The sequence below is a fragment of the Biomphalaria glabrata genome, chromosome 6 (genome assembly GCF_947242115.1).
Source record: "Biomphalaria glabrata chromosome 6, xgBioGlab47.1, whole genome shotgun sequence".
NCBI classification, from domain to species: domain Eukaryota; kingdom Metazoa; phylum Mollusca; class Gastropoda; family Planorbidae; genus Biomphalaria; species Biomphalaria glabrata.
The window spans coordinates 36,226,273-36,249,784 of record NC_074716.1 but is presented as its reverse complement, the minus strand read 5'-3'; the positions used below and the strand labels follow the sequence as shown (position 1 = coordinate 36,249,784).

The following is a 23,512-nucleotide window of genomic DNA, read 5'->3' as shown; positions in this document are numbered from 1 at the left end:
TGTGCGTAAGTTTCTTTTTTTTTGTTGTTGTTTATTTCTACACAGATCTAGATCTTAAATCTAATTCTCCTCTCGATAAATGTCAGAGTGTATGTGAGGGATTATCCCTAGATAATGTGATAATCAAATACGTTTTTATAAAGAGTACGAAACATAAGTTTGAAAGCGTATGTGTATACGAAGTGTTTGCGAAGAAAATTACTACAGTTTGAAATTAAAGACTAATGATAATATGTAGCACAATTTTAAAACAACTAGATCTAAATCTGCAAATAGGCCTCTATTCTAAATAAAAAATTAAAAATACTTAAATGGTACAGTGAATATAGGGCCTATTAAAAGTGTGAGCGTGTGTGTGTGTATGGGGGTATAATACGGTTTGTGGAGATGGGTTGCTCTTAAAAAGGTGCATCTCTATATCTAGATCTATAACTAACAAAATAAAAAAAAAAACAATATGTAAAGAGTGAACTAAGTTGCGAATAGTGATGTTTATTTTTCAAACTGTTTCGATGTGTAATGTACTAGTTTAGTTAGAGAGTATGTTAGTTTTGGTAGATAAATATAGTGTGTATTTTTTAGCGACGGTAAAAGTAGCGACTTAGCGAGACAGACGAATAACAGCAAAATAAAAGAAGAAGAACAAATGGCGATAGCTTAGAAGAAGGTTGATTTGTATTAGATATAGATAAGTAACGACGGATACGTAGACGAGACAGGCATCCCAAGTGTTAATAATGGTATCATTTACAGTTGTTGAAAGTCTCGATCAAGTTTTTATTATTAAATGTAATTTTCTTTGGTTAGTTTGAACTAGTTAATGAAAAATCAAAGAAAAGCTGCAAAGCAGACAAGATACTAGGAAAACTTCAGTACTTCTATAATGTATGGGTTTAAACTTTTGCAGAGCGGGTACAGTAATATATGCTAAGATGCAAGGGGGGGGGATTCCAATAAGTACGCTTTAATTAAAACTGTGCTTTACTGGCCTTTCATTTGCGGGAAGCAAAAAAAAAAAAAAAAGAAAAGAGAAGTGGGGCAGCCTAAAAGTACGTGGTTGGGAATTTGGGATTTCTATCGAGTATGCCAAAAAAGTATGTGATGTTATTGTAATGCTGGCTGTTCCAATGCATATACAAAGGACAAAAAGTGTTTTGTTGGGATATTAGTGTTTCATTCAAAAGTAGTGTGGGGGGGGGGAGGGAGGACGTTATACTGCAGACTACAACTGATGGGCCTAAGTTTGTGCACACTCTATGTTAAGGGGATTCAACCGTAGTACAGCAGGGGTATCTGTCCGTTAATATATATATATTTTACGCAAGCATTGAGAAATATCGGCGGACTTAATCTTATTAGAAAGAGAAAAACCAGTCATATATGTAGGAACAGAAACATAGCTGTCACGGGTGAATGTGTGTATGTATGTATAATCTATTTTACAAATGAGCGAATCACCGGAAGTAGAGGGAGAGCAGTGTGTGATATGCCGGAAAAGTTCATTAAAGTTTATGTGTTTTGATCTAGTTGTTTAGTTGTTTTATTCGTTAATTACAGCGGAACCTCGGGACACCTAGATAAACAAAGGAAACAGTTGCTAGAGAATTATAAGTAAATATATAATAGAAAAGCTGTAACAATAGCTAAATCCTGAAATTTATAACTCAGAAATTTTCAATAGCAATTATGAAATGTTTAGTAAAGATAAGGTAAATAATCGAGGAATTATGTAAGCAATAAAAAAAACAATAATAGCAGAGCAAATTACTTTATCAAATTAGAAAAATATTGAATCAACATTTTGAAAAATTCCATACGCTGAATCAGCCAGGAAAACCAACGACTGAGAAGAGTTTAAGTCATTGATTAACATGCCTGACTAGATTGACACATGAAAATGCATAGGACGTATACATCACGCAAAACATAATAACCATAAGCAGACTTCGGCAATCGATGTGTTGAGCTCAGGGATATGACAATGCAGCTACAATATCTGAACTTCATGAAGGAGTGCATGCAATATTAAAAAAAAAAAACGCACTTTGAATGGACGTGTACATTGTTCATTGAAGCTATCTGGTCAAAAATTATGAAATATTTATATTTTCCTGCATGTACTCTTAAAAATGTTTTCTTTCTTCGCCGTTTTTACCATTCGATGGGGTACTTTTAATTAATCCTGCTTGCGTATCATTAAAATGTTTATAAGCAACTCGATGGAGCGCTAATCATACTACTGTTAGTACAGTAAAAGAACGATTTGATGAATGTGTGAGGCGATTGCAGCTCTTTAACATCGCTCTGAAAATACAGAAACTACATGAGCAGCTCAATGACCATTGGCAGTTTTCTATGAATACATGTATACCTTTCATTTTAATGGCTGGCTGCCTGGTCGTGCGGTTTGCGCGCTGGACTGTCGTTCAGATTTATCGACGGTCGAGGGTTCAAACCCTGCCCGCTCCCATTCCCCGTCGTCCTGCGGGAGGTTTTGACTAGGAAGTAAACTATCTTCAACTCTGAAGGAACATCCGAAACATGTAAAACATTTTACAAAAACATTGCTTGACTTTTCAGGCCGATGTACTTAGAAAAAAAGTCAACACAACATATGATGTACATTCAAATTAAAGGATTAAATATTAACGTATCGGTGGCTAAGCTGGAGCACTTAAGAGTTTTTTCGATAAAAAGTGTGATATATTATCTAAAAATGCTTTTCAGATAACTTGTCATATCAAACTAGCATTACAACAGCATTACAACAGGAAATAAAATGTCCGGAGGCTTTGAGTTTCGGCTCAATTTAGGCCATGTCCGGAGGGTAATCACAACACATGTAACTCACTATTAAGTAGAGAACAAGAGATTAATGCTGGTGTGCAATTGATCCCTTTTGTGCTGAACCAGGGGACAAGATATTTTAACAGAAATACCTAAACTAGAATACATCTACAGGCAGTAAAAGTTAATTTTAAAGAAGCTAAAACTGGGAAGTAATTAAATTGTACAATTCAAATGGAATAAGATGGGACTTAAGGAACCTTTATCAGCCCTCCAGCTGCTTCTTGCCAAATGTATATTGACGTGGCATCTTGTGATAGAAGCTTTTCAAAACTAAAGCTAATTAATTAAAAACTTTTGAGACATGAATTTCAAATCAGGCAGTTCATTCCACTGAAAACGAAATACATACTAATACTGACTTTAAAGTTATGTAGAGGTCTTGAAGATTGAAATCCTGAAAAGTTCTTGTGCGCTTATAAAATGTTACGATTTATTATTATTATTATTTTGTATCGATTAATAAGTTCGTTGTCGATACGAAGCTAACGCCATAATGTTTTAATGTTTCCGTTAGAAGCTCTTTATAGTTCAGTTTTATCTAATTTAAAATCTATCATAAACAGAGGGAAGAGCAAGGTGATCAAGATAAAGGCATCCAACAATACACCCATTACAGTCCAAGGCGAGGCGCTGGAAGAGGTGAAAATCTTCACATATCTCGGCAGTCTCCTAGACCACCATGAAGGAACAGATGCAGATGTCAGATCCCGCACTGGTAAAGCTCGAGCAGCCTTCCATCAGCTGAAGAACACCTGGGGATCTAGGGAAATAAGCACCAACACCAAGATCAGGTTGTTTAACACCATTCCACCCCTACCCAATTTCTCAAAATATATCTTTTAAAAGTATCTTACCTTGTTTGGATATTAAACTAATGTCCCCAGAAGGGACCACAGGCAGAAATGAGAGTTTGAGTTTTGAGTTTTTGGCACATCGGTACATTTTAGGCCATGTCATGATTGTAATCCCTCAAGGACCACTATCCCTTCATATCACCAGAGCTAAATTCCATACAGTTAAATCAATCATTAAAAGCAAGGTCTATTCACAGTTAAAATAGTAAAGTTAGTAAAAATTTAATAATTTAGTAAAAATCCTTTGTAAATATTATATGTTCATAATTTCATAAATCATATCTTCGTAGACAACCCCACCTCCCGGACAAAGCCAAGTACCTTCCCAGGGTCGAAACTATCGAACAGTGTTTTTAAGTTTTGCCCTCTATAAAATTTTCCCCTAATATCCTGGTATCAGTGGCAATCAATGAGGATATGTTCCACAGTTAGTCGAGAGTCAATGTACTCATAAAGTGGGGGTTCCTCTCTCCTTCAGCACAAAGGAGTGCGTGATGTAGCTGTGGCCAATCCTTAGTCTGGACATGGTTGTGCGACCACGCCTTGTCAGACCCTTAGTTGTGGGCCGCCAACTGACATCCGCCACAACCTGTCTGAGTTTGTTGTGGTTCTCCCACTGATCCTGCCACTTTCGATATGTGGCAATCTCTCGGGAGATTGTTTTGTACCAAAAGTAGCAGGCACACGCGACCTTTCCATCCATTTTGGATCCGTCTGTGTAGATGGTGCCACAATCTCCATAGCTCTCCTGCAGTTCCCTAAAGTGGACTTGTAGTATGCTTGGGTCTGTATTTTCTTTTTTGAAATTAAGGAGGGATAAATTTAATGTGGGATTTTTATTTTAGAGATTCGGTTGATGGGTGGGGTTAAATTTTGGATGGGTTCTCTCATTCGAAGGCCCAACGGCTGTATGACGTTAGACCTTCGATTGTATAGTTCTACATCTGTGGGGTTAAATATGAAGTATGAAGTCGAAAGCAGAGTTCGTGGGGTTGGATTTAAGCTGCATTGCAAGCTTTTTCATTCTTATGTCCATGGGGAGTTCTCCAGCCTCCACATGGAGACTTGGGATTGGTGATGAGACAGAGACGCAGGGCAGCATTTTGTATGGGTTCCAGTATTTTAGATAAGACTTCCTTGCTGCTCTATGTATTATGGATCCATAGTCTAACTTGGATCGGATTAGACTCCGATATAGCAGCAGCAAGGTATCTCTGTCAGCTCCCCAGTCTGTATGGCTGAGTACTCTAAGTATGTTTAATGACACTTAGCATTTCTTCTTAAGTTCCTTAATGTGGGGGAGAAAATTAAATTTGGAATCTAGGGTGAGGCCTAAAAATTTTGTACTTTTCACGACAAGGATCTTCTTTTTGTGTAAAAATAGTTCAGGGTCTGGGTGGTTTCCCTTTAAATTACAAAAATACATGCTAACTGTTTTGGAGTCCGAAAATTTAAAACCATTATCGTTTGCCCAATTTTGAATTTTTTTGAAAAATAATTGTAATTTTCTTTCTAGAGTATTCATATTTTTTCCATGTGTAAAAATTACAAAATCATCAACATACAAAGAGCACTCTATGCCAGGGGACAGAGCCTTTATAATACTGTTTATTTGTATGTTAAATAGGGTGACTGACAGAATGCTGCCCTGTGGTACACCCATTTACTGGTCATGAGTGTCAGAAGCGGAGTTGCCCACTCGAACCTGCAATTTCCGGTCTTTCAGGGATTCCCCCACAAAGCTGGGGAGGTGTCCCTTAAGCACCATAAGCTCCAGGTCACGTAGAATGCCATGTTTCCATGTATCGAAGAATACAGCTACTAGATGTTCTCGTCTAAGAAGTGCATTTCTGATGTAAACTTCCAGCCTTACCAGATGGTCAGTTGTCCGCCCCTGTCGGAATCCGCACTGGTAGTTGGAGATTACGTTATTTCTCTCAAGGTACCCGAGCAACCTATTGTTTATCATCCTTTCCATGATTTTGCAGATGCAGCTTGTTAGTGCTATTGGGCGATAGTTAGCTGGGTCAGACCCATCTCTACCCGGTTTAGGTATCGGTATAACTGTGGCTTTCCTCCAGCTGTTTGGGAAAGCGCCTGTTTGCCATACACAGTTATAGATTTTTAGCAGGGTTGCCAATTAGGGTTCGGGAAGATGCTTGAGAAACTGATAATGGATGTCATCTTCTCCTGGCGATGTGTCATGTGATTTGTCCAACGAGTCCCTCAGTTCTTCAAGCGACAACGGTTTGTTATAATCTTCATTGTTCTCAGATCTGAAATCAATGGGGTGTCTTTCCTCCTTGATTTTGACTTTTTGGAATTCTGGCGTGTAGTGTGCAATGGATGATTTATCTGCTATTGAGTATGCAAGGCAGTCAGCTATATCTCTGGGGGACGTAACAGCTTGTTCTTGGGTTTTCAAATGCCCTATTGCATTTGATTCTTTCCCTTTGATCCGCCTTACTATCTTCCAAACCGCTCTAGAAGAAGTTTTGGCATCCAGACTGCTTACAAAATTCCTCCAGGAATTCCTTTTGGCTGACCGTATGGTTTGTCTAGCGGCAGTCTAGCCTTCGCTCTAGCTATCCTGAATAGAATCGACACAGTTTTTGACGTTAAGTTACAACTATCAGCGAATGTTGGTAAATAGCTCACTGTATTATGGCGCAAAAAAAAAAGAACTAAACAATACGTTTTTATTGGAAAGATTTGAGCGGAAAGCTAAGAGAGGTGTCACCCTAAACATATCGCACCGGGTGACACCCACCCTAGTGACGCCATTGAGACTCCTTAACAATTCAAAGAAACGCCAGGGATAAATTAAGAACAGAAATTAATAAAAGCAATCAGAATAAACTGTAACTGTAAATAACACCATCAAATGTTGGACAATTAAAAGTGCCTTCATCTGTACTTCGACAATTAGTCTCAAAACTCAGTGTTCTGACAATAACTATCTCTCCAGGTTCGTCACCCAACTTAAACTCACAGGCCAATAAAATCAAAACAAATAAATATAGAATTCGTCTGAACTTACAACCAAGATTCTACTAATTAGCAATTAACAATACTTTAATAATAATAAGGCTTGTCTTCAGTCCGAAGATTAATGAGTATTTCTCGTGGCTAAGCAGCCCCAGCTGTAACCTACATATTTTGCCACATACAGGGCAAGCATAACCATTGTCCGCCGGTGGTCGATTAATATTTTCTTTTCACCGTCTGCATCTGTCCTCGGCAGCGGATTTTCTTTTGGTCATAAATGTGTATCCCGCGGACTTTGAATGAACTCCAGCTGTCTCGTTCTGAGGCCGCATGCAGCCAGGTACTCTCTTTTGTCAACCAAGGCAAGTTGCCACTTAAGCTGGTCTTTGAAGCGTTTCCGTGGGGCGCCTCTGTTACGTTGACTACCTTTTGGCTCATCAAAAAAGACGTAACTGTCGGACCATAAGAAGTTCCTCTTTACTGTCCATACCGGCGTTCGCAAGGACATCGCTGTTTGCAGTGTGGTCTTGCCGCCGTATGTCCATGATGGAGCGCAAGCATCTTTGGTGAAAGCGCTCAAGAAGTCTTAGTTGCTTTCTGTATAGTGTCCATGCCTCAGATGCATATAGAAGAGTTGAGAGAACCACCGCCTGGTAGACATTGATTTTTTTAGGCAGGCGGAGCGATTTATTCCGCCAAACTCTCGCCTGAAGGCGTCCAAAAGCGCTACTGGCCCTGGCCAGACGGTTATCAACTCCCTTGAAAGTGAGGCGTCATTTGACACTATACTACCTAGATATGTGAAGTGGTCTACCACGTTAAGGGGCTGTCCGTTTACGGTGATCTTTGGGGCTGAGTAGGTTTTATTGGGGGACTTCTGGAACATGACTTCTGTTTTCCCGAGGTTAATAGATAAACCGAAAGAAAGAGGCGGCAGCGTATACAAATTCGCTGACCGTGTTCTGGAGATCATATTTATTGTGAGCTAGCAGGGCGCAATCGTCGGCATAGAGAAGCTCCGTTATGACCATATCCTTTGTTTTTGTATGGGATAGTAGACGTCGAAGATTGAACGCATTACCGCCCGAACGAAACCTGATGTAGATGCCTTCGTGCAATCGCTGCCTCATTTGATCCAGAATTGCGCCAAAGAAGATAGCGAATAGAGTAGGAGCAAGAACACAGCCCTGCTTCACGCCATTTTCTATTCTATTCCATTGTGTTTGACCTGGCCTTTTTGTCCCTCATGAAAAAGCTTGAGAATGGATGGAACGTAGGTGGGCATCCCAGCCTGGCCAAAATCCTCCACAAACTATCGCGACTGACCGTGTCGAAAGCCTTGGTGAGGTTCACAAAGGCAGCGTATAGGTTTAGGTTCTGCTCTTTGCATTTTTCTTGTAATTGTCGCAGAACAAATATCATGTCAGGTGTACATCTACCGGCTCTGAAGCTACATTGGCTCTCAGATAACACCTCGTCCACTAAAGAGAGGGTTAGACGATCGAGCAATACTCGAGCAAAGATCTTTCCTGCTGCTGACAGAAGTGTAATGCCTCGATAGTTGGAGCAGTTAGACTTGTTACCCTTTTTGTATAGGGATATGATTACGGAATCTCCAAGTTCTGGTGGGACCACACACTTCTCCCAGCATAGAGCGAACAAGTCTGTTAGCCACTCGGTTAGATCGACACCACCCATTTTAAATATTTCAGCCGGAAGCCCATCAGAGCCAGGTGCCCACCACTTCCTACCTAACGTCCGCTCAATCAGAAACAAAGTGGATGAGATATGTCCCCGTGTACGCTACGACCACGTTTTTAGAGAAAGTTGTCTATTAGCGTTTACAAAGACTTGGTTAGAGGATGATAAAAGGACGATCTGATTGCTATTGATGGTTTCTCTTGTGTTAGATCTGACAGAACGGCTGAGTTTAAGAAAAAGAATGCGGGGGGGGGGGCTGTGTGTGTACATCAACATCAAGTATTGTAACAACTATACGGTTAAAAGGAAAATGTGCTGTCCTGATCTAGAACTATTAGCGCTCTCATTGAGACCTTTTTATTTATCACGAGACTTTGGAGTTATTTACATTGTCCTGGTTTTAGGTTCCGCCTGCAGCCAAGACGGAAGTCGCAGCTGCCATCATCGCTGACGTAGTGATGGGTTTCAGACAAGGTCACCGGACGCACAAGTAGTTATACTGGGTGGCTTTAATAAATGCACCTTGAAGGTTGACCTACCCACCTTCTATCAAAACACCTCATGTCCAACAAGAGAGAACAGAACTGTTACTGTAACATCAAAGGGGCATTCACATCTCGTGAAAAGCCACCACTAGGATCATCGGACCACAAAACAGTACAACTGCTGCCTAATTACCGCACGAAACTTAAAGAGGGCAAAGTCATTCAAAAAAAAAATAATAACGTACAAAAATGTACTCAAGACAACATTCTCAAACTACGGAGTGGTCTAGAATTGTTTAAAGAGACCACTTCAAATCTGGAAGAATGGTTCGAAGCAGTGACAAATTACATTAGATTCTGTGAAAACATGTGTATCAGTACTAATAGTATCAAGATATACTTCAATAATAAACCATGGGTCACTGCAAAAATAAAACGTGAAATCGTCAAAAAGAAAAAGGCATATATGAGTGGCGACAGACAGGAAACGTAATCTCAACGTCGCTCTTGAGGAAAGGAGGAGAAACTACCGCACCAAACTGGAAGACTCGATTAAGATAAGTGACATGAGACAGGCGTGGGGTATCATGAACAAAATGGCAGGAGCACAAGTCAAAAGTACAAGAGACGACAAAACATTATCCATTAAGTTAAAGAATTTATATTGTCGTTTCGACACTAACGATTTTAATTATTTAAGACTTAAGGCCCTTGAAGATGTCAAAGTTAACAACTGTTTAGAATTAGAGATTACTAAAGAGCAAGTCTGCAACATTTTCAAAAACGTCGATCCGATGAAAGCTGGTGGGCCTGATGGAATAAAATGGCGAATCTTAAAAGAATGTGTTGAACAACTAGCTGAATATTTCCTATAGATATTTCCATTTCATTACTAAAAACCACGAGATACCATCTGTGTGGAAGTCGTCCATAATTGTACCTGTGCCAAAGGTTTCCAAACCAAAGGAAATGAATGACTTAAGGCCTGTTCAACTGTGTCTAAATATTTTAAAAAATTGGTTAAAATATTAATTCTGAATGATCTTTGACCCTTTACAATTTGCATACCAACCTAAATATTTTAAATAGTGTCTACAAATATCTGGACTTACCTAACACTTATGTGTGATTGATAACACTTCCTTTACTTATTGAAGATTAGTCCATATATAATACTATAGGCTAATGAATGTTTGACCCAGAGACCTTAGAGGGTTAGGGTAAACAATTTAATATCAAATGCACGCATTGTTAACACAGGAGCGCCCTAGGGGGCAGTGACATCGCCATTGTGGTTCATTTTGTACACCAATGATTTTCAATTCGACAGTCCTTTTTGCTCCTTCACAAATTTCGCTGATGATGCGGCTCTTCTTCCCCTGCTCTCAGAGACCTCAGACGTCAATTAGTATTTCAGAGAAATAGAACACAATAAAAAATACTGTAAATGTAATTTTTGTATTATTAAATGTAAAAAAAAACAACAACAAAGAAATAATAATTGATTTTCGTAGGGAAAAGAAGGAAAATGATATTATTTGTGTTGCTGGAGAGACTATTGAAATAGTGCAAACTTTTAAATACCTTGGTACTATCTTAGACAAAAAATTACATTTTACTGCAAATACTGATTATGTAAGCAAAAAAAGGGCAGCAAAGATTACGATTACTTAGGAAAATGTCCTCGTTTAATGTTAGCGAAAAGGCCTTGGATATGTTTTATCACGCTCACACCTGCAATATTTTAAATTTCAATATCACTACCTGGTATGGCCAATCTGAGCATTAAAAATAAAAAAGTATGCCAGAATATAATAAACAAGGTTACAAAGACAGTTTTTGTGGAAACACAAACTCAAAATCGGCCCCCGAAGTGGTCCACCCAGGCAGGCTTCAGTATTTTCAGAAAGAACATCCGAATGAAATTATATCAAAGACAAATGAGAGATAAGAATGGAGACAGAAGGTTAACAGATCTTGTGTAGTGCCCCAACGGTCCAGCAGATCAAAGGATAGGTGCAAGTGAATGCAAAGTTAGAAGTGAACCTGGCCTAACTAGTTCCCCTTTCAGACCTTGTGGTCTATAGGGCAGAGGATGTAAAGTGCATCTGTTTTTGTGGCCTACGGTTAACGAAGGTGTCAAGTAGCCAGCACAACGACCAACCGCCTTTACTTTTCCTCAACTAATGTCAGGTACCCATTAGATCTGGGTGGACTCAGAGGCGCCCAAGGATTCCGAAGTTGAAAATCCCAGACTTCACCAGGATTCGAACCCGGGACCCCCGGTTCGGAAGCCAAACGCTTTACCACTCAGCTACCGCGCCTCTCCTGGCCTAACTGAAGTCTTATAATTGATGTAATTGTTTTGAAAAGGCTCAATCTCTTATACGAAACCTAAAAAAAAAAAAAAAAAAAAAAAAAAATTCTTCAAAATAAATATGTAAAAGAAAACGCAGTTTACAAGATTATATACAAGATTATATTATAATTATAACTTATATTGCATACTAATTAGCTTTTTCTCTTTAAAAAACTGCTTGCATAAGTGATTTAAAAAATTAGATTTTTCGCTTTCAGAAAAAAAAAAAGTAGCCCTTGCATCAGAACTTTGAATGGTCTAAAATATTGTGATGTCGGATTTTCACTATCTTTTGTAGTTTACGGGATCTAAACGGGACGGACGGACAGACATTTCACACAAAACTAATAGCGTCTTTTCCCCTTTCGAAGGCCGCTAAAAACAGTCTAAATCGTTAAATTTTTTTTGTTGTAAAAATGTAAAAAAGGTTCACATTTTTACAAAGCTTATATCAACTTACTCTTTTTAAAAAGTATGTGCACGTTATTTTTCCCACATCTATTCTCTGAACAAGCTGAAATTTTACACAATTACTTCTTAGAATCCTAAATGTTGCTGGTAAAATCATTAGCTAAATACAAATCCCATTTGGGCAGCTGTTTGAGACAAACATTCATAAAACAGCTTGACAACAAAAAAAAACAAAAGCTATTTGCATAAATGTGTTAAAAATATGGGACATTTCCTCTCTCCTGCTTAGGAGCCTCTAGTGTTTGTTACTATTAATAGTGAATAGTTGTAAAAGTGGTGTATTTTTATGAAAAACTGCTTGCATAAGTAATTTTAAAATTAGATTTTTCGCTTTTAGAAAAGAAAAAAGTAGCCGTTACATCAGAACCTTGAATTAACTAAAATATAATGTCGGATTTTCAAACCGGACAGACGAACAGACGGACAGACATTTCGCACAAAACTAATAGCGCCTTTTCCCCTTTCGGGGGGCAGCCAAAAATCACAGTTTGGGTCAGGATTTTGTGATTTTACCATGATACCATCACAAAAGAAATACAAGACACCAATAGCAAAGACAAACAGACACAAATACTCTTTTGTTCCCCAGGCAATCAAATCATTAAATCATCATCATCATCATCAAACTCCATTTGAGTGAGTTGATGGAATGTGCCCTCCCTGGTGGGCCAAGGTGTCTGCAATAGTGTGCCAGTCACACCTATGTGACTCGGTTCGCTACCCACTGCATTATTACAGGGGTTCCATAGCGCTGCTTTATGTTGTGTGAGTCCATGATGACAGTGTCGGTCGATATTGGGGGGTCATGGTCCAGGGCTTTGAAAGCCTGTAGTACAGATTTTGAGTCAGTGACCACAACAATTTGTGTTGCCCTCAAATGTCCCTTGCCGAGTTGACAGTCAATGACCCTTAAGGCTTCACAGACTGCCATGGTCTCCGCATCAAAACTGCAAACACTACCACATGGTCCAAAGATTTTGACTGAGTAAGAGCCAAGAAACTCGATGTAGGCTCCATAGCCTGCTCTTCCAGAATCTATCGATGCCGACCCATCAGTATATGCAAAAAATATTACTGGGCTTGAAGGCATTAATGGTCTCCAGTGCTAGAATTTGAAGGTCGTTAGATGAACGACTAAGCTTAGTTGCATTAGGGTCTACTAGTTTTAATCGTATGTCTGGGGTCGGATATGTTTTATCACGCTCACACCTACAATATTTTAAGTTTCAATATCACTACCTGCTATGGCAATCTGAACATTAAAAATTAAAAAAAAAACTTCATAGAATCCTAAATGCTGCTGGTAAAATCATTGGCAAAAAAACAAATTCCATTTGGGCAGCTGTTTGAGACAAATTCATAAAAAAGCTAAAAAGATTCTCGAAATAAAGATACAAGACACCAATAGCAAAGACAAATAGACACAAAAACTCTTTTGTTCCCCTGGCAATCAAATAATTTAATAGAAACAATCTGATAAAACTTTTCGCATGTAAATTATGAGTGAGTCTGGTGTGAATGTATATTTTGGATTTCTATAATTATAATGTTTTGTTTAGTGTAATGCACAAATTGTAAGACAAATTTCCTTATGGATAATAAAGATTATTATTATTATCATTATTAAAACTGCTTTTTTGTTGAAAAATTGTGTTGGTTATTACAAACTTTGCTTCAGAAAAAGAGTTCCAACAGAAGTCTGCCTATATCGTTGCAGCAGCCGATACCATGTCTACTTAGGACACCTGGCCAGACGCTGTAGTAGTTTCCCACTCGAGCGTTGAAGTCACCCATCATAATAAGTTTGTCAGCAGTGTCCACCTTGCACAGGACTCTCACTAAGGGCAGCTATGTCCAGATCTAGCCGAACCAACTCTAATGCCATTCACTTTTGTTGCTGTCCTTCAGTGTAAGGACATTCCAGCAGGCGACTTTGAGAGGTATCGACTCAGTTTCGACTAGTCAACAGATAGGCGTAGGTGTTATATCGGAGTTACCTTCTCCTAGACTGGCTGCCGACCAGAGCTCAGTTTGCCCATACGCCGAATTGCTGATTTAGGTAGGGTGCATCGCCAAATTAGAGGCTATTATAGCTAGATCTAGGTTGAGACTCTAAACGTGTCGCTAATGCAAATATGGCGCCAATATATGTTAATAGTGTTTAGTCAAAGACAACAACTATGTAGAGAACTACTATGTAGAGAACAACTATGTAGAGAACTACTAGGTAGAGAACAACTAGGTAGAGAACTACTAGGTAGAGAACTACTAGGTAGAGAACTACTAGGTAGAGAACTACTAGGTAGAGAACAACTAGGTAGAGAACTACTAGGTAGAGAACTACTAGGTAGAGAACTACTAGGTAGAGAACAACTAGGTAAAGAACTACTAGGTAGAGAACTACTAGGTAGAGAACTACTAGGTAGAGAACTACTAGGTAGAGAACTACTAGGTAGAGAACTACTAGGTAGAGAACAACTAGGTAGAGAACTACTAGGTAGAGAACTACTAGGTAGAGAACTACTAGGTAGAGAACAACTAGGTAGAGAACTACTAGGTAGAGAACAACTAGGTAGAGAACTACTAGGTAGAGAACTACTAGGTAGAGAACTACTAGGTAGAGAACTACTAGGTAGAGAACTACTAGGTAGAGAACTACTAGGTAGAGAACTACTAGGTAGAGAACAACTAGGTAAAGAACTACTAGGTAGAGAACTACTAGGTAGAGAACAACTAGGTAGAGAACTACTAGGTAGAGAACTACTAGGTAGAGAACTACTAGGTAGAGAACTACTAGGTAGAGAACTACTAGGTAGAGAACTACTAGGTAGAGAACTACTAGGTAGAGAACTACTAGGTAGAGAACAACTAGGTAGAGAACAACTAGGTAGAGAACTACTAGGTAGAGAACTACTAGGTAGAGAACTACTAGGTAGAGAACTACTAGGTAGAGAACTACTAGGTAGAGAACTACTAGGTAGAGAACAACTAGGTAGAGAACTACTAGGTAGAGAACTACTAGGTAGAGAACAACTAGGTAGAGAACAACTAGGTAGAACTTAAGATGAGTAGATATTGGTAATTACAGCTACAATTACGTGTGGGCGCTTCAGTCTTTAAGTAGGAAGAAAAGACTGAGACAAAAATAACCAAATACAATCATCACAGTCCTAACAAACTGTGTAGCATTTTACTTTGCGGCTGAAGTACTACAATATATATGTTACCGGCAAAGTGCGAAATCCAGCATATCCTACTTTACCTAGGCATTCTATAGAATGATTTCTCCATGTCCTACTTTACCTAGGCATTCTATAGAATGACTACAACTGCTTTAGTCAAAGTGTTAATTGATGATTTAAATTATTTTATTAATAATATAAATTTCTCGGAATAATATTTGTATTCGCCTGTTATCAATATAATTTTAGTCTTGTTCTTTTAAGAGTTTTGTATGTTTAATTACGACAGTCTAAGTGGGCATGCTTTGTACAACTTAATTGTAATAGTAAAGAGTTGAAATATAAAAGATGTTTCAAATTGTGTAGTATGAAAGGCGACAGAAAAAGTTTCTATTATGTAAACAATGCAATTACGACTACTAAGAAGGAACCACTTGTTTATATATTGATAAAGCTAATAACAAGTTTCGGTCTCTTTTTATTGTCCTCCCATGGGTTTGAACGTGTCAGGTAAGCCTCAGTGGGCCTCTCGGCATTTGTTCTGAATATAAGATAATTTAAAAGAAGAAAAGCTCAAACTTGGCAGGTGCACTAAAAACGCGTACAATTAGAATATGTGTAGACTTTGATTCGCTTTATCGGCAGATTTGACAAATTATTCTTTGGATATATATATATATATATATATATATATATATATATATATATATATATATATATATATATATATATATATATATATAAGCTAAACCAGCTGATTAGAAAATTATTATATTGATTTTGTATTTACGAAAATACTAACAAAACTATTTCAAAAATAAGAGCAGCATTTAACAATTTATGAATTTATTTTGTTTTTCTTTTGCCGTAGAGTGTAAACAATGTTTTGACATCTTTTAATTTCTCATTTTAGTCTACTTAGAAGAAACTAAAGAAATTTATATTACTAATGCGTATTATTATTTTAAAATACGATTAGATGATTTAAAAATTATTCAATTATTTAAACATAGAAAATGCAATTAGCAAAGTGCTAAGATATTAAATGCAGAAATAGATGTTATTTACTAGATTTTTATAACGCATTTGACAAAATTCAACACCATAGGTTGCTTAAAAACAATATTTTGGCATTGCAGATTCTCTACATCTATGGATTCAAGATTTTCTTATCTGGAGAGAACAAACTGTAATAATAAATGGCTCTATGTCAACCGAATAAGATTAAACTCAGGTGTACCTCAAGGAACAGTCTTAAGTTCAATACTATTTCTAATTTACATAAATGATTAACCAAACTGCATTAGTTCAGGAACAAAAGTCAAATTATTTGCAGACGATTGCTTAATATATAGAACAATAAAAAACAACACAAGATACATTAATTTTACAAAGAGAATTAGATCGTTTACAGTAAAGGGAGTTATATAGGAGCATGTCTTTTCACCCAGAAAAAAATGATACACAAAAATACAAAACAAATAAATACCACTTACCCATTGACAATGTTTTCACTGAACTCCCAAGCTATAACTTCATCGTTTCTAATTCTTATCTTATAAAGCTCTCTATATACTCACTCTGTCTGTCTGGTATGCATTGTGTACATGTTTATATTAGTATGTTGTTTCTCCCACTACCCATTCTCGGATCAAGTTGAAACTTTGCACATTGTCCCTAACAACACGTGAATCGATACAATTATTTGAGGAATTAGTCCTAATTAGTTCATTTTCTCTTTATATAGAATATATTTTTTAAAACGTCATAAGCTAAAGGTAGATAAGCCTAGCTTAGAGAATTAGGTGTTAAGAATTACAAGATAGATAGACTAAGATGGAAAAACCATATAACCAATTAAGAAAACCCCTATGTTTTGGTATAGATATAAAATAACTAATTTTGCCTAGGTTCAACCAATTAGTGGTATTTAATTAATTTTGTATTATATAGAAAAAGGGAGTATTGAAATATATGGCAGTGATTTTGCAGTTCTTCCCCTTAATTGTTTCTGTGAGAAGCGTGGTCGTGAGTCTAAGTGCGATTGAACTTAATTTGGCTTGGCTACCAATGAAGGGGGCTCGAGGTTTGACACCCGAGTCGGGCAGAGTTGTGTTTACTGAGCGCCTAAAGGCAGCACGGAAAAACCTTCTCCTAGCTACACCCCCCCCCCACTGGTCCACAACTGAGATAGGACCAAAGCGCTCTGAGCATGCTCTTAGCATGAAAGTAGCGCTATATAAAAGCCATAATTTTTATTTTTTTTTACATTTTAAAAATATTTCGCTTGTTAAACTCTTTGATGTTGATTTGAAGTACTTACTGGATTCATTTTTAATAGATTTGATTTGCTTTGATGCATGCTTATTAATGAATTCATAGCTTGCAGAAAAGCCTGAAAAAAATAAATGATTTAGACAATTTTTAATAAGCAACATATTAGGGATACAATAATTTTAAATCACAAGTTAGTCTGTTATTTGGTAAAAAATGCATGTCAAAAAACAGGTTTCACTATTGTTTTAGCATGAAGAATATAAGGATGACCTCGTATTTCAATAATGATAATGTTTTTTTTGTTTTTTTTACAAAATCTATATTTACTTTAACTCACTCCGTCTGACTGTCTTTCGAGTTGGAATCTCCCACTTCACTTTCTCGAATCAAGTTGAAAGTTTGCACAATTATGAATTTAAATTAAAAAACAACAACATTATTTTACCAATAAGTTATAATTTCATTTCATTTAGTTTTGTTTAGACTACTAGCCCTAAGATAAAGGGAGATAAACCTTGTATAGAGAATTAGAATTTTTAGACAATGAACTTTCAAGTACTTGCAGAGCTCTTTTTTGCAATACCTCTATTCAACTCGTAACTTCGTGGAGACTTCTGAGTGGGAAAAACCTTACTGGGTGGAACTTGAACACCGGCTCTATCGGTTTTCCTAGAAATTTGATAGTTGCTGTATATCGTTGGGAAAAAAATTACAAAATAGTTGGCTACATTGGGAAAACAATAGTATAACCTTTATAATTGTTTCAAAGTAAAAAAAAAAAAGAAATTAATTTTAATTTGGCAAGGGAACGAGAAAATATTTATCTTGAACTGACTCTACGTCTTCGGGCATTTTCGCATTTACTGAAGAGTTCAAGAAATTAATGTGTGCATCTTCTTTTTCGAAGTAACGTCTGTATTTCATAAGATAAGTATTTGCGTCTGCATTTAAAAGTACTGCCAATTTTCCTCACTAATTAGATGCTATTGAAAACATATTAGTCTTGCTTCTACTTTTAAGACTGGATCAATATATTTTAATTATAAAAAATTTGGTAATAGTACATATTGTACCACCGATCCTGTTCTTTCTGTAGTCCTACCGTAGCCCATACACCTACTTCAAAAAGTACCATCGTCAATTATTATTAAGCTAAAACTATTGTTTACGTTCTTTTATGTTCATCATTGGACTGGAAGCAACGCCCCCTGTCGTTTGGGATGTTCTGAAGCGAAGTAACTCGCCATCTCAGAACTCAATAATAAAAATAAAAAACAAGTGTCACTGAACTATATACCGCCTTAGGGAAATTTCTTTTTAAAATACTAATTAGGCCCTAGAGTTGGGTTTAGGTTATCTTTAGTGTCAGGTTTAAGGTAAGGGATAGCTTTAGGATTAGATTAAGGCTTAGTACCTTTAGTGATAGATTTAGGGCCTGTTACTATGTTTAAAGTTAGGTTTTAAGTTTAGTGATATGGTTAGGTTGGGCTTGCTGATAGGTTTAGATTTAGGTTAGGCTTATATTGATAAGTGTAAGTGAGAGTTTTAGGTTAAAATTTGTGATAGGTTTAGTGTTTTGGCTAGGGTTAACACTACCACTTCTTTTCTTAATTCTTTTCACTCACAGTTGAGCATAGAGACACAACAGCACTTCGCTTTCGGATTCTTTTTCTGGGTAATTCCCCTCAGCTGGGTCGATGTCCATCGTTCCATTTTTGCCCCTTGGTGTACTGATCATGTTTGCTTTGGTCTTCTGGCCTTTCTATTCCCATGTGGGTTCCAGTCTAGGGCCTGTTTTGCAATGCTTTCTGTTTTTTGCAATGTATGCCCAACCCAAACCCATTTGCGTTTTCTTATTGCTTGCTCTATCAGTGTTTGCTGTTTTTTTCCCAAAACTATAGTTTACAATTTTATTAGCCCATCTAACATCAATTATGTGACGCAAAAATTTGTTAGTGAATGTTAGGAACTTGTTCGTGTTGCTATTTGTTACTCTCTGCACCATATAAAAGAATTGAATTACATTTGTGTTGAAGATGCGTTGTTTCTTTTAGACAAAGTGCTTTTGGGCTCCAGATTTTCAAGCCTTGATTCGATTTTTGACATCTGCGTCTGAGCGTGTTGTAGTTTGTGAGACAGGAGACAAATGTCATCTTCGAAATCCAGATCAAGCTGTTTTTTCCATTGATGCTTGTATTGCCATCAGTTGACCTTCTCATAATCCAGTCTATAACCAATAGGAAAATTGTTGGAGAATGCATGCAGCCCCTGCCTCACTCCTGTCTTTATTTCAAATGAGTTTTTTTGCTTTCCATTGTGGATTATTAGGTATTCGGAGTCTTCATATAGATTCTGGATAATCGTGATAAATTTGTCTGGTATACCATAATGACTTCTGTCTACACTGAGAAATGCGTTTTCGATGTCAACAAAGATTCAATTCAGGGAGAACTGCCATTTCACGGATTGCTCTAAGGCTATGTGTTCTGTGCATGAACTGTCTTGTCTGAATCCTGCTAGTACTCTACGTAGTTTTTTGTCTAGTGCTTCTTTTGATCTATTCAAGATAATGCGAGTTAGGACTTTGCTGGGAATAGAGAAGCATGATTCCACGGCAGTTGTTGCATTGGGATATGTCTCCTTTTAGGCATTTTCACTAGTTTCCATTCTGTTGGAGTTTTCCCTTGCCCCCGGATTTTCGCAAGATTGGATACAAAATGTGTGTTGAGGTTTGCATACATCCGTATATCGTAAAAGTGGGCGATCAGCGGCTCTCCTGTCTTCTTTTAGATCGCCATACAGAATGTCTTGTGGATGTGTACCTATTGGCATTCTACGTACGTGGCCAAGCCAGCCAAGGCGTCTGCTACTGATAACACAGCGGATATCCTGGCATCCGGCTCTTTGTAGCACTTCCTCATTGTTTTTTTTTATCTTGCCACCATATTTTAAAGATCCGCCTTAGGCAGTGGAGGTGGAAGACATTTAGCTTCTTTTCCTGCCATAAGTAGGTTAACCATGTTTCACTTCCGTATAGCAAAGTGCTCATCACACAGGTCCGGTAGACTAAGGCTTTAGTATTGTTAGACAGCAATATGTTGTCCAACACTCTTTTTTGCAACCGTGACATGGTGCCCATTGCTTTGGCTATTATGTTGTTGATGTCTTTATCTAGTAGAGCATCGTTGGATAAGATGGAGCCAAGATTGCAAAAATAGTCAACAATTTCTAGTGGTTGGTCATTAATGGTTACGTGAGGTGCTGTATTTGTGTTCTGAACTGGTATCTTAGTCTTGCTTTGACTAATATTTAAGCCGAACTTCTGGCAAGCAGCAGATAGTTTGTCAACCAGGGACTGAAGCTGAGTATCAGAATCAGCCGCAATAGCTGCAACATCAGCATACAGGAGTTCCCTAATCTTCCTAAACTTGGTTTTAGCCGCAGCCTTGATACATTAAACAGTTTTCCAGAGGATCTTGTATGGAGAAATACACCCTCGTTGATGTCGTTGTACGCATTATGCAGTAGGCAGGAGAAAAATATGCCAAACAGAGTAGGTGCGAGCACACATCCCTGCTTGACTCCACAGCTAACCTCAAAATGTGCTGATAGGGCTCCATTGAATTTGATAGTACATTTTGTTTCCTCGTGAAAGAACTCAATGAACTTTAGTAGTCTGGGAGGGCAACTTATTTTCCTTAGGAGTTTGAAAAAGCCACTTCTGCTGACCATGTCAAAGACTTTAGTCAGATCAACAAAAACGAAGTAAAAGGGTCTGTCTCTCTCTCAATTTCTCCTGCAATAGTCGTAGAGAGGATATCATGCCTGGGGTGGATCTACCACTCCTGAATCCACATTGAGACTCTGGATAGACTCTAGAATCTATCACTTGCAGCCTGTATAGTGCCACTCTAGCAAAGAATTAGCCAACTATGCTGAGGAGAAAGATACCCCTATAACTGTTGCAGTCACTCCGATCCCCTTTGGTCTTGTATATTGTGACTATATTTGCTTCACGCATGTCCTGTGGGATATGACCTGCTTCCCAGCAGCGGCAGAGGAGATTATAGAGTTCAGGGAGCAGGTGTGTTTCGTTGATCTTAACTACTTCTGCTGGGATACCATCACTCTCTGGAGATTTTCTATTTTTCATGCAGTTTATTGCTTTTTTGAGATCACCAAGGCTCGCAAGCTCATCTAGGCATTCCAATACTGGAAGATATGGTTGAGAATTCTGTCCAAAGGTTGCGTGATGCGGGTATAATCAAATCAAGTCAAAAGTCTATGTGGGAGATATTACGATGTGCAGCTTAAAAAAACCCCATCTAAATGGGTGTTCCAGAGAGCGAAAGAGAGAGAGAGAGAGAGAGAGAGAGAGAAGGTAAGAGAGATCGGGCCGTAAAATTTCATTGTAACAGTTATACTAATTCATGGGCTAAAAAAGTGTGTTAGGTTGATCGTTAAAATGAGCACGTTTATTAAAAAAAAATAAAGGGGATGTTACGGCCATAATAAACAAAAGAAAGTCTGAGAACAAAACAACTGCTTAGCCTGTGCGTACTGCTAGGTATAAATAGTAGTAGCCAAAAAAAAAATAGGACTTTCTGTTAGTTTTTAAAAAATATTTCTTTTAACCTTGACGAATTTAAAAAAATGTCTTGCGTCACTTCCGCTCCCATTTAGAAGCTAAATAAAAATAAATAAAAAAAAACTTATCCTATTAGCATCAAAAAGATAAATCTAGATCTAGAATCTATTAAATTTTTTTTAGAGAGAAAGAGGTAGCAAGGACTGATATTTTTAGCATTCTCGTTTGGCTAGTCAAAAGGAGTAAAATAAACGATTACTATCAATAAAACTAAATTGATATTTTTTATTTAGAGGACACAATACCAAAATAAACGTAGAGTGTGAAACAGGAATATGGCATTCAATTAGGGCCATCGGAAAATGTACTTTTTTCTCTAGGCTTGCAACTGATGGTCTTTAGAAATATTTACGCTGTCTAATACCATACATCACTTCCCTTAAGATTTAAAAAACTAGATTTCATTGTACCAGATTCAATAATCAACAGGATAAAAAAGAAGATTAGGGGATCATTAAAATCTGGCCCGTTTACTGAAACTTAAAATAAAAAGGAAGTCATGTTACCGCCTGTGACAGGTTAGCGAAAGTGACGTGTATTTGGCTGGTTTAATGACTAGGGGATGGTTATTTTTGAAATTATCACACACCAACCCGTCAGCATATAAATCGGGAGTAGGCACGCAACGAGACAAGCAATGAAAGAGAGATACAAAGTTAAAAATTGAAGAATATTTATTTACATAAATATTTACATAGAAGTTTAAAAAGGGGGAGGGTTTGCATCTATCTCTAATCAATACTATATTTAATCATCACTCTTGCACTTAATAAGAGAGTATGTCACTTTGTCTTCTGAACTTAGCTGGTTGTCCTGCTTGGGTCGCAGCTGGCTGTGTCCTAGCTTGAGGTTCTGCAGCTGGAGGTGGCACTCTAGCGGGTAGAGGGACGCCGGTGATACAGTTCTTGTGGAGTCTCAATCCAAAGTTCTAATATATGTAGAGGGCACAGTAGGGCGGGTGGCCGGCTACCGTGGGCACACGTGTACTGCGGGCAGAGCTGATTTGACGTGGGCAGCGTAGTTAGCAGGATAAGTCCAGTGAGTTGCGGAGTTCAGGCGGAGCTATGATGTCTATAGGGACGTCGTGCCTAATGGGTTGACAAGTGGACTGTCAAATAGGCAGGCAAGTAGAGCCGATAGCACCAAGTAAATCGTTGAGTAGATCCAAGTAGGCAGTAGATGATACTCAATAACAAGTAGGCAGTAGTGCAGTGCTGAATAGCACTAAGTGCAAAGGCAATAGGCAGTTGATCCAAAAAATAGTTGAGTAGTGTCGAGTAGACACTAAACAGCAAATAGGCAGACAATGGCAAATAAATAGGCAGACACCTGAGGGAGGCTGCGGATAAATAAAAGACAAGTTAGGACATGTCTCTCATGCATCTTATCGATGCCCTCGACTGAGGTGCATTCGTCACATTGGTAAAATTACTTTAGAGCACAATGGGGAGATGATTACAAATGGGGTTTGGAAAATAGATGGCCGATAGTAGCAATATAAAAATGTACATAAAAGGGGAAATAATAATCTCAAATATACAACACAAGTTGGAAGAGAAAAAAAGGGGGGGGGGAGAAATGGGTGGTGGTCAGCGACCATGATGGTTTGTTTACATACGACCGTCGGCCGAGAACAATGGAGTGAGCTTGAAAGGAGAGTGTCCGTTCAAGGGGCGCAACTCTCGTCAAAGTAGAAT

At 37.9% G+C, this 23,512-nt stretch overlaps 1 protein-coding gene across 1 annotated transcript in view; it reads right to left on the bottom strand.

Moving 5' to 3' along the window:
* The window catches only part of LOC106059857 (suppressor of lurcher protein 1-like), a 266,518-nt gene that overhangs the window by 102,236 nt on the left and 140,770 nt on the right, over window positions 1-23,512 (bottom strand). Inside the window, exon 10 of the mRNA XM_056031426.1 lies at window positions 17,214-17,285. Coding sequence (XP_055887401.1) covers window positions 17,214-17,285 — 72 coding nt within the window. The remainder of the gene's footprint in view (window positions 1-17,213; window positions 17,286-23,512) is intronic.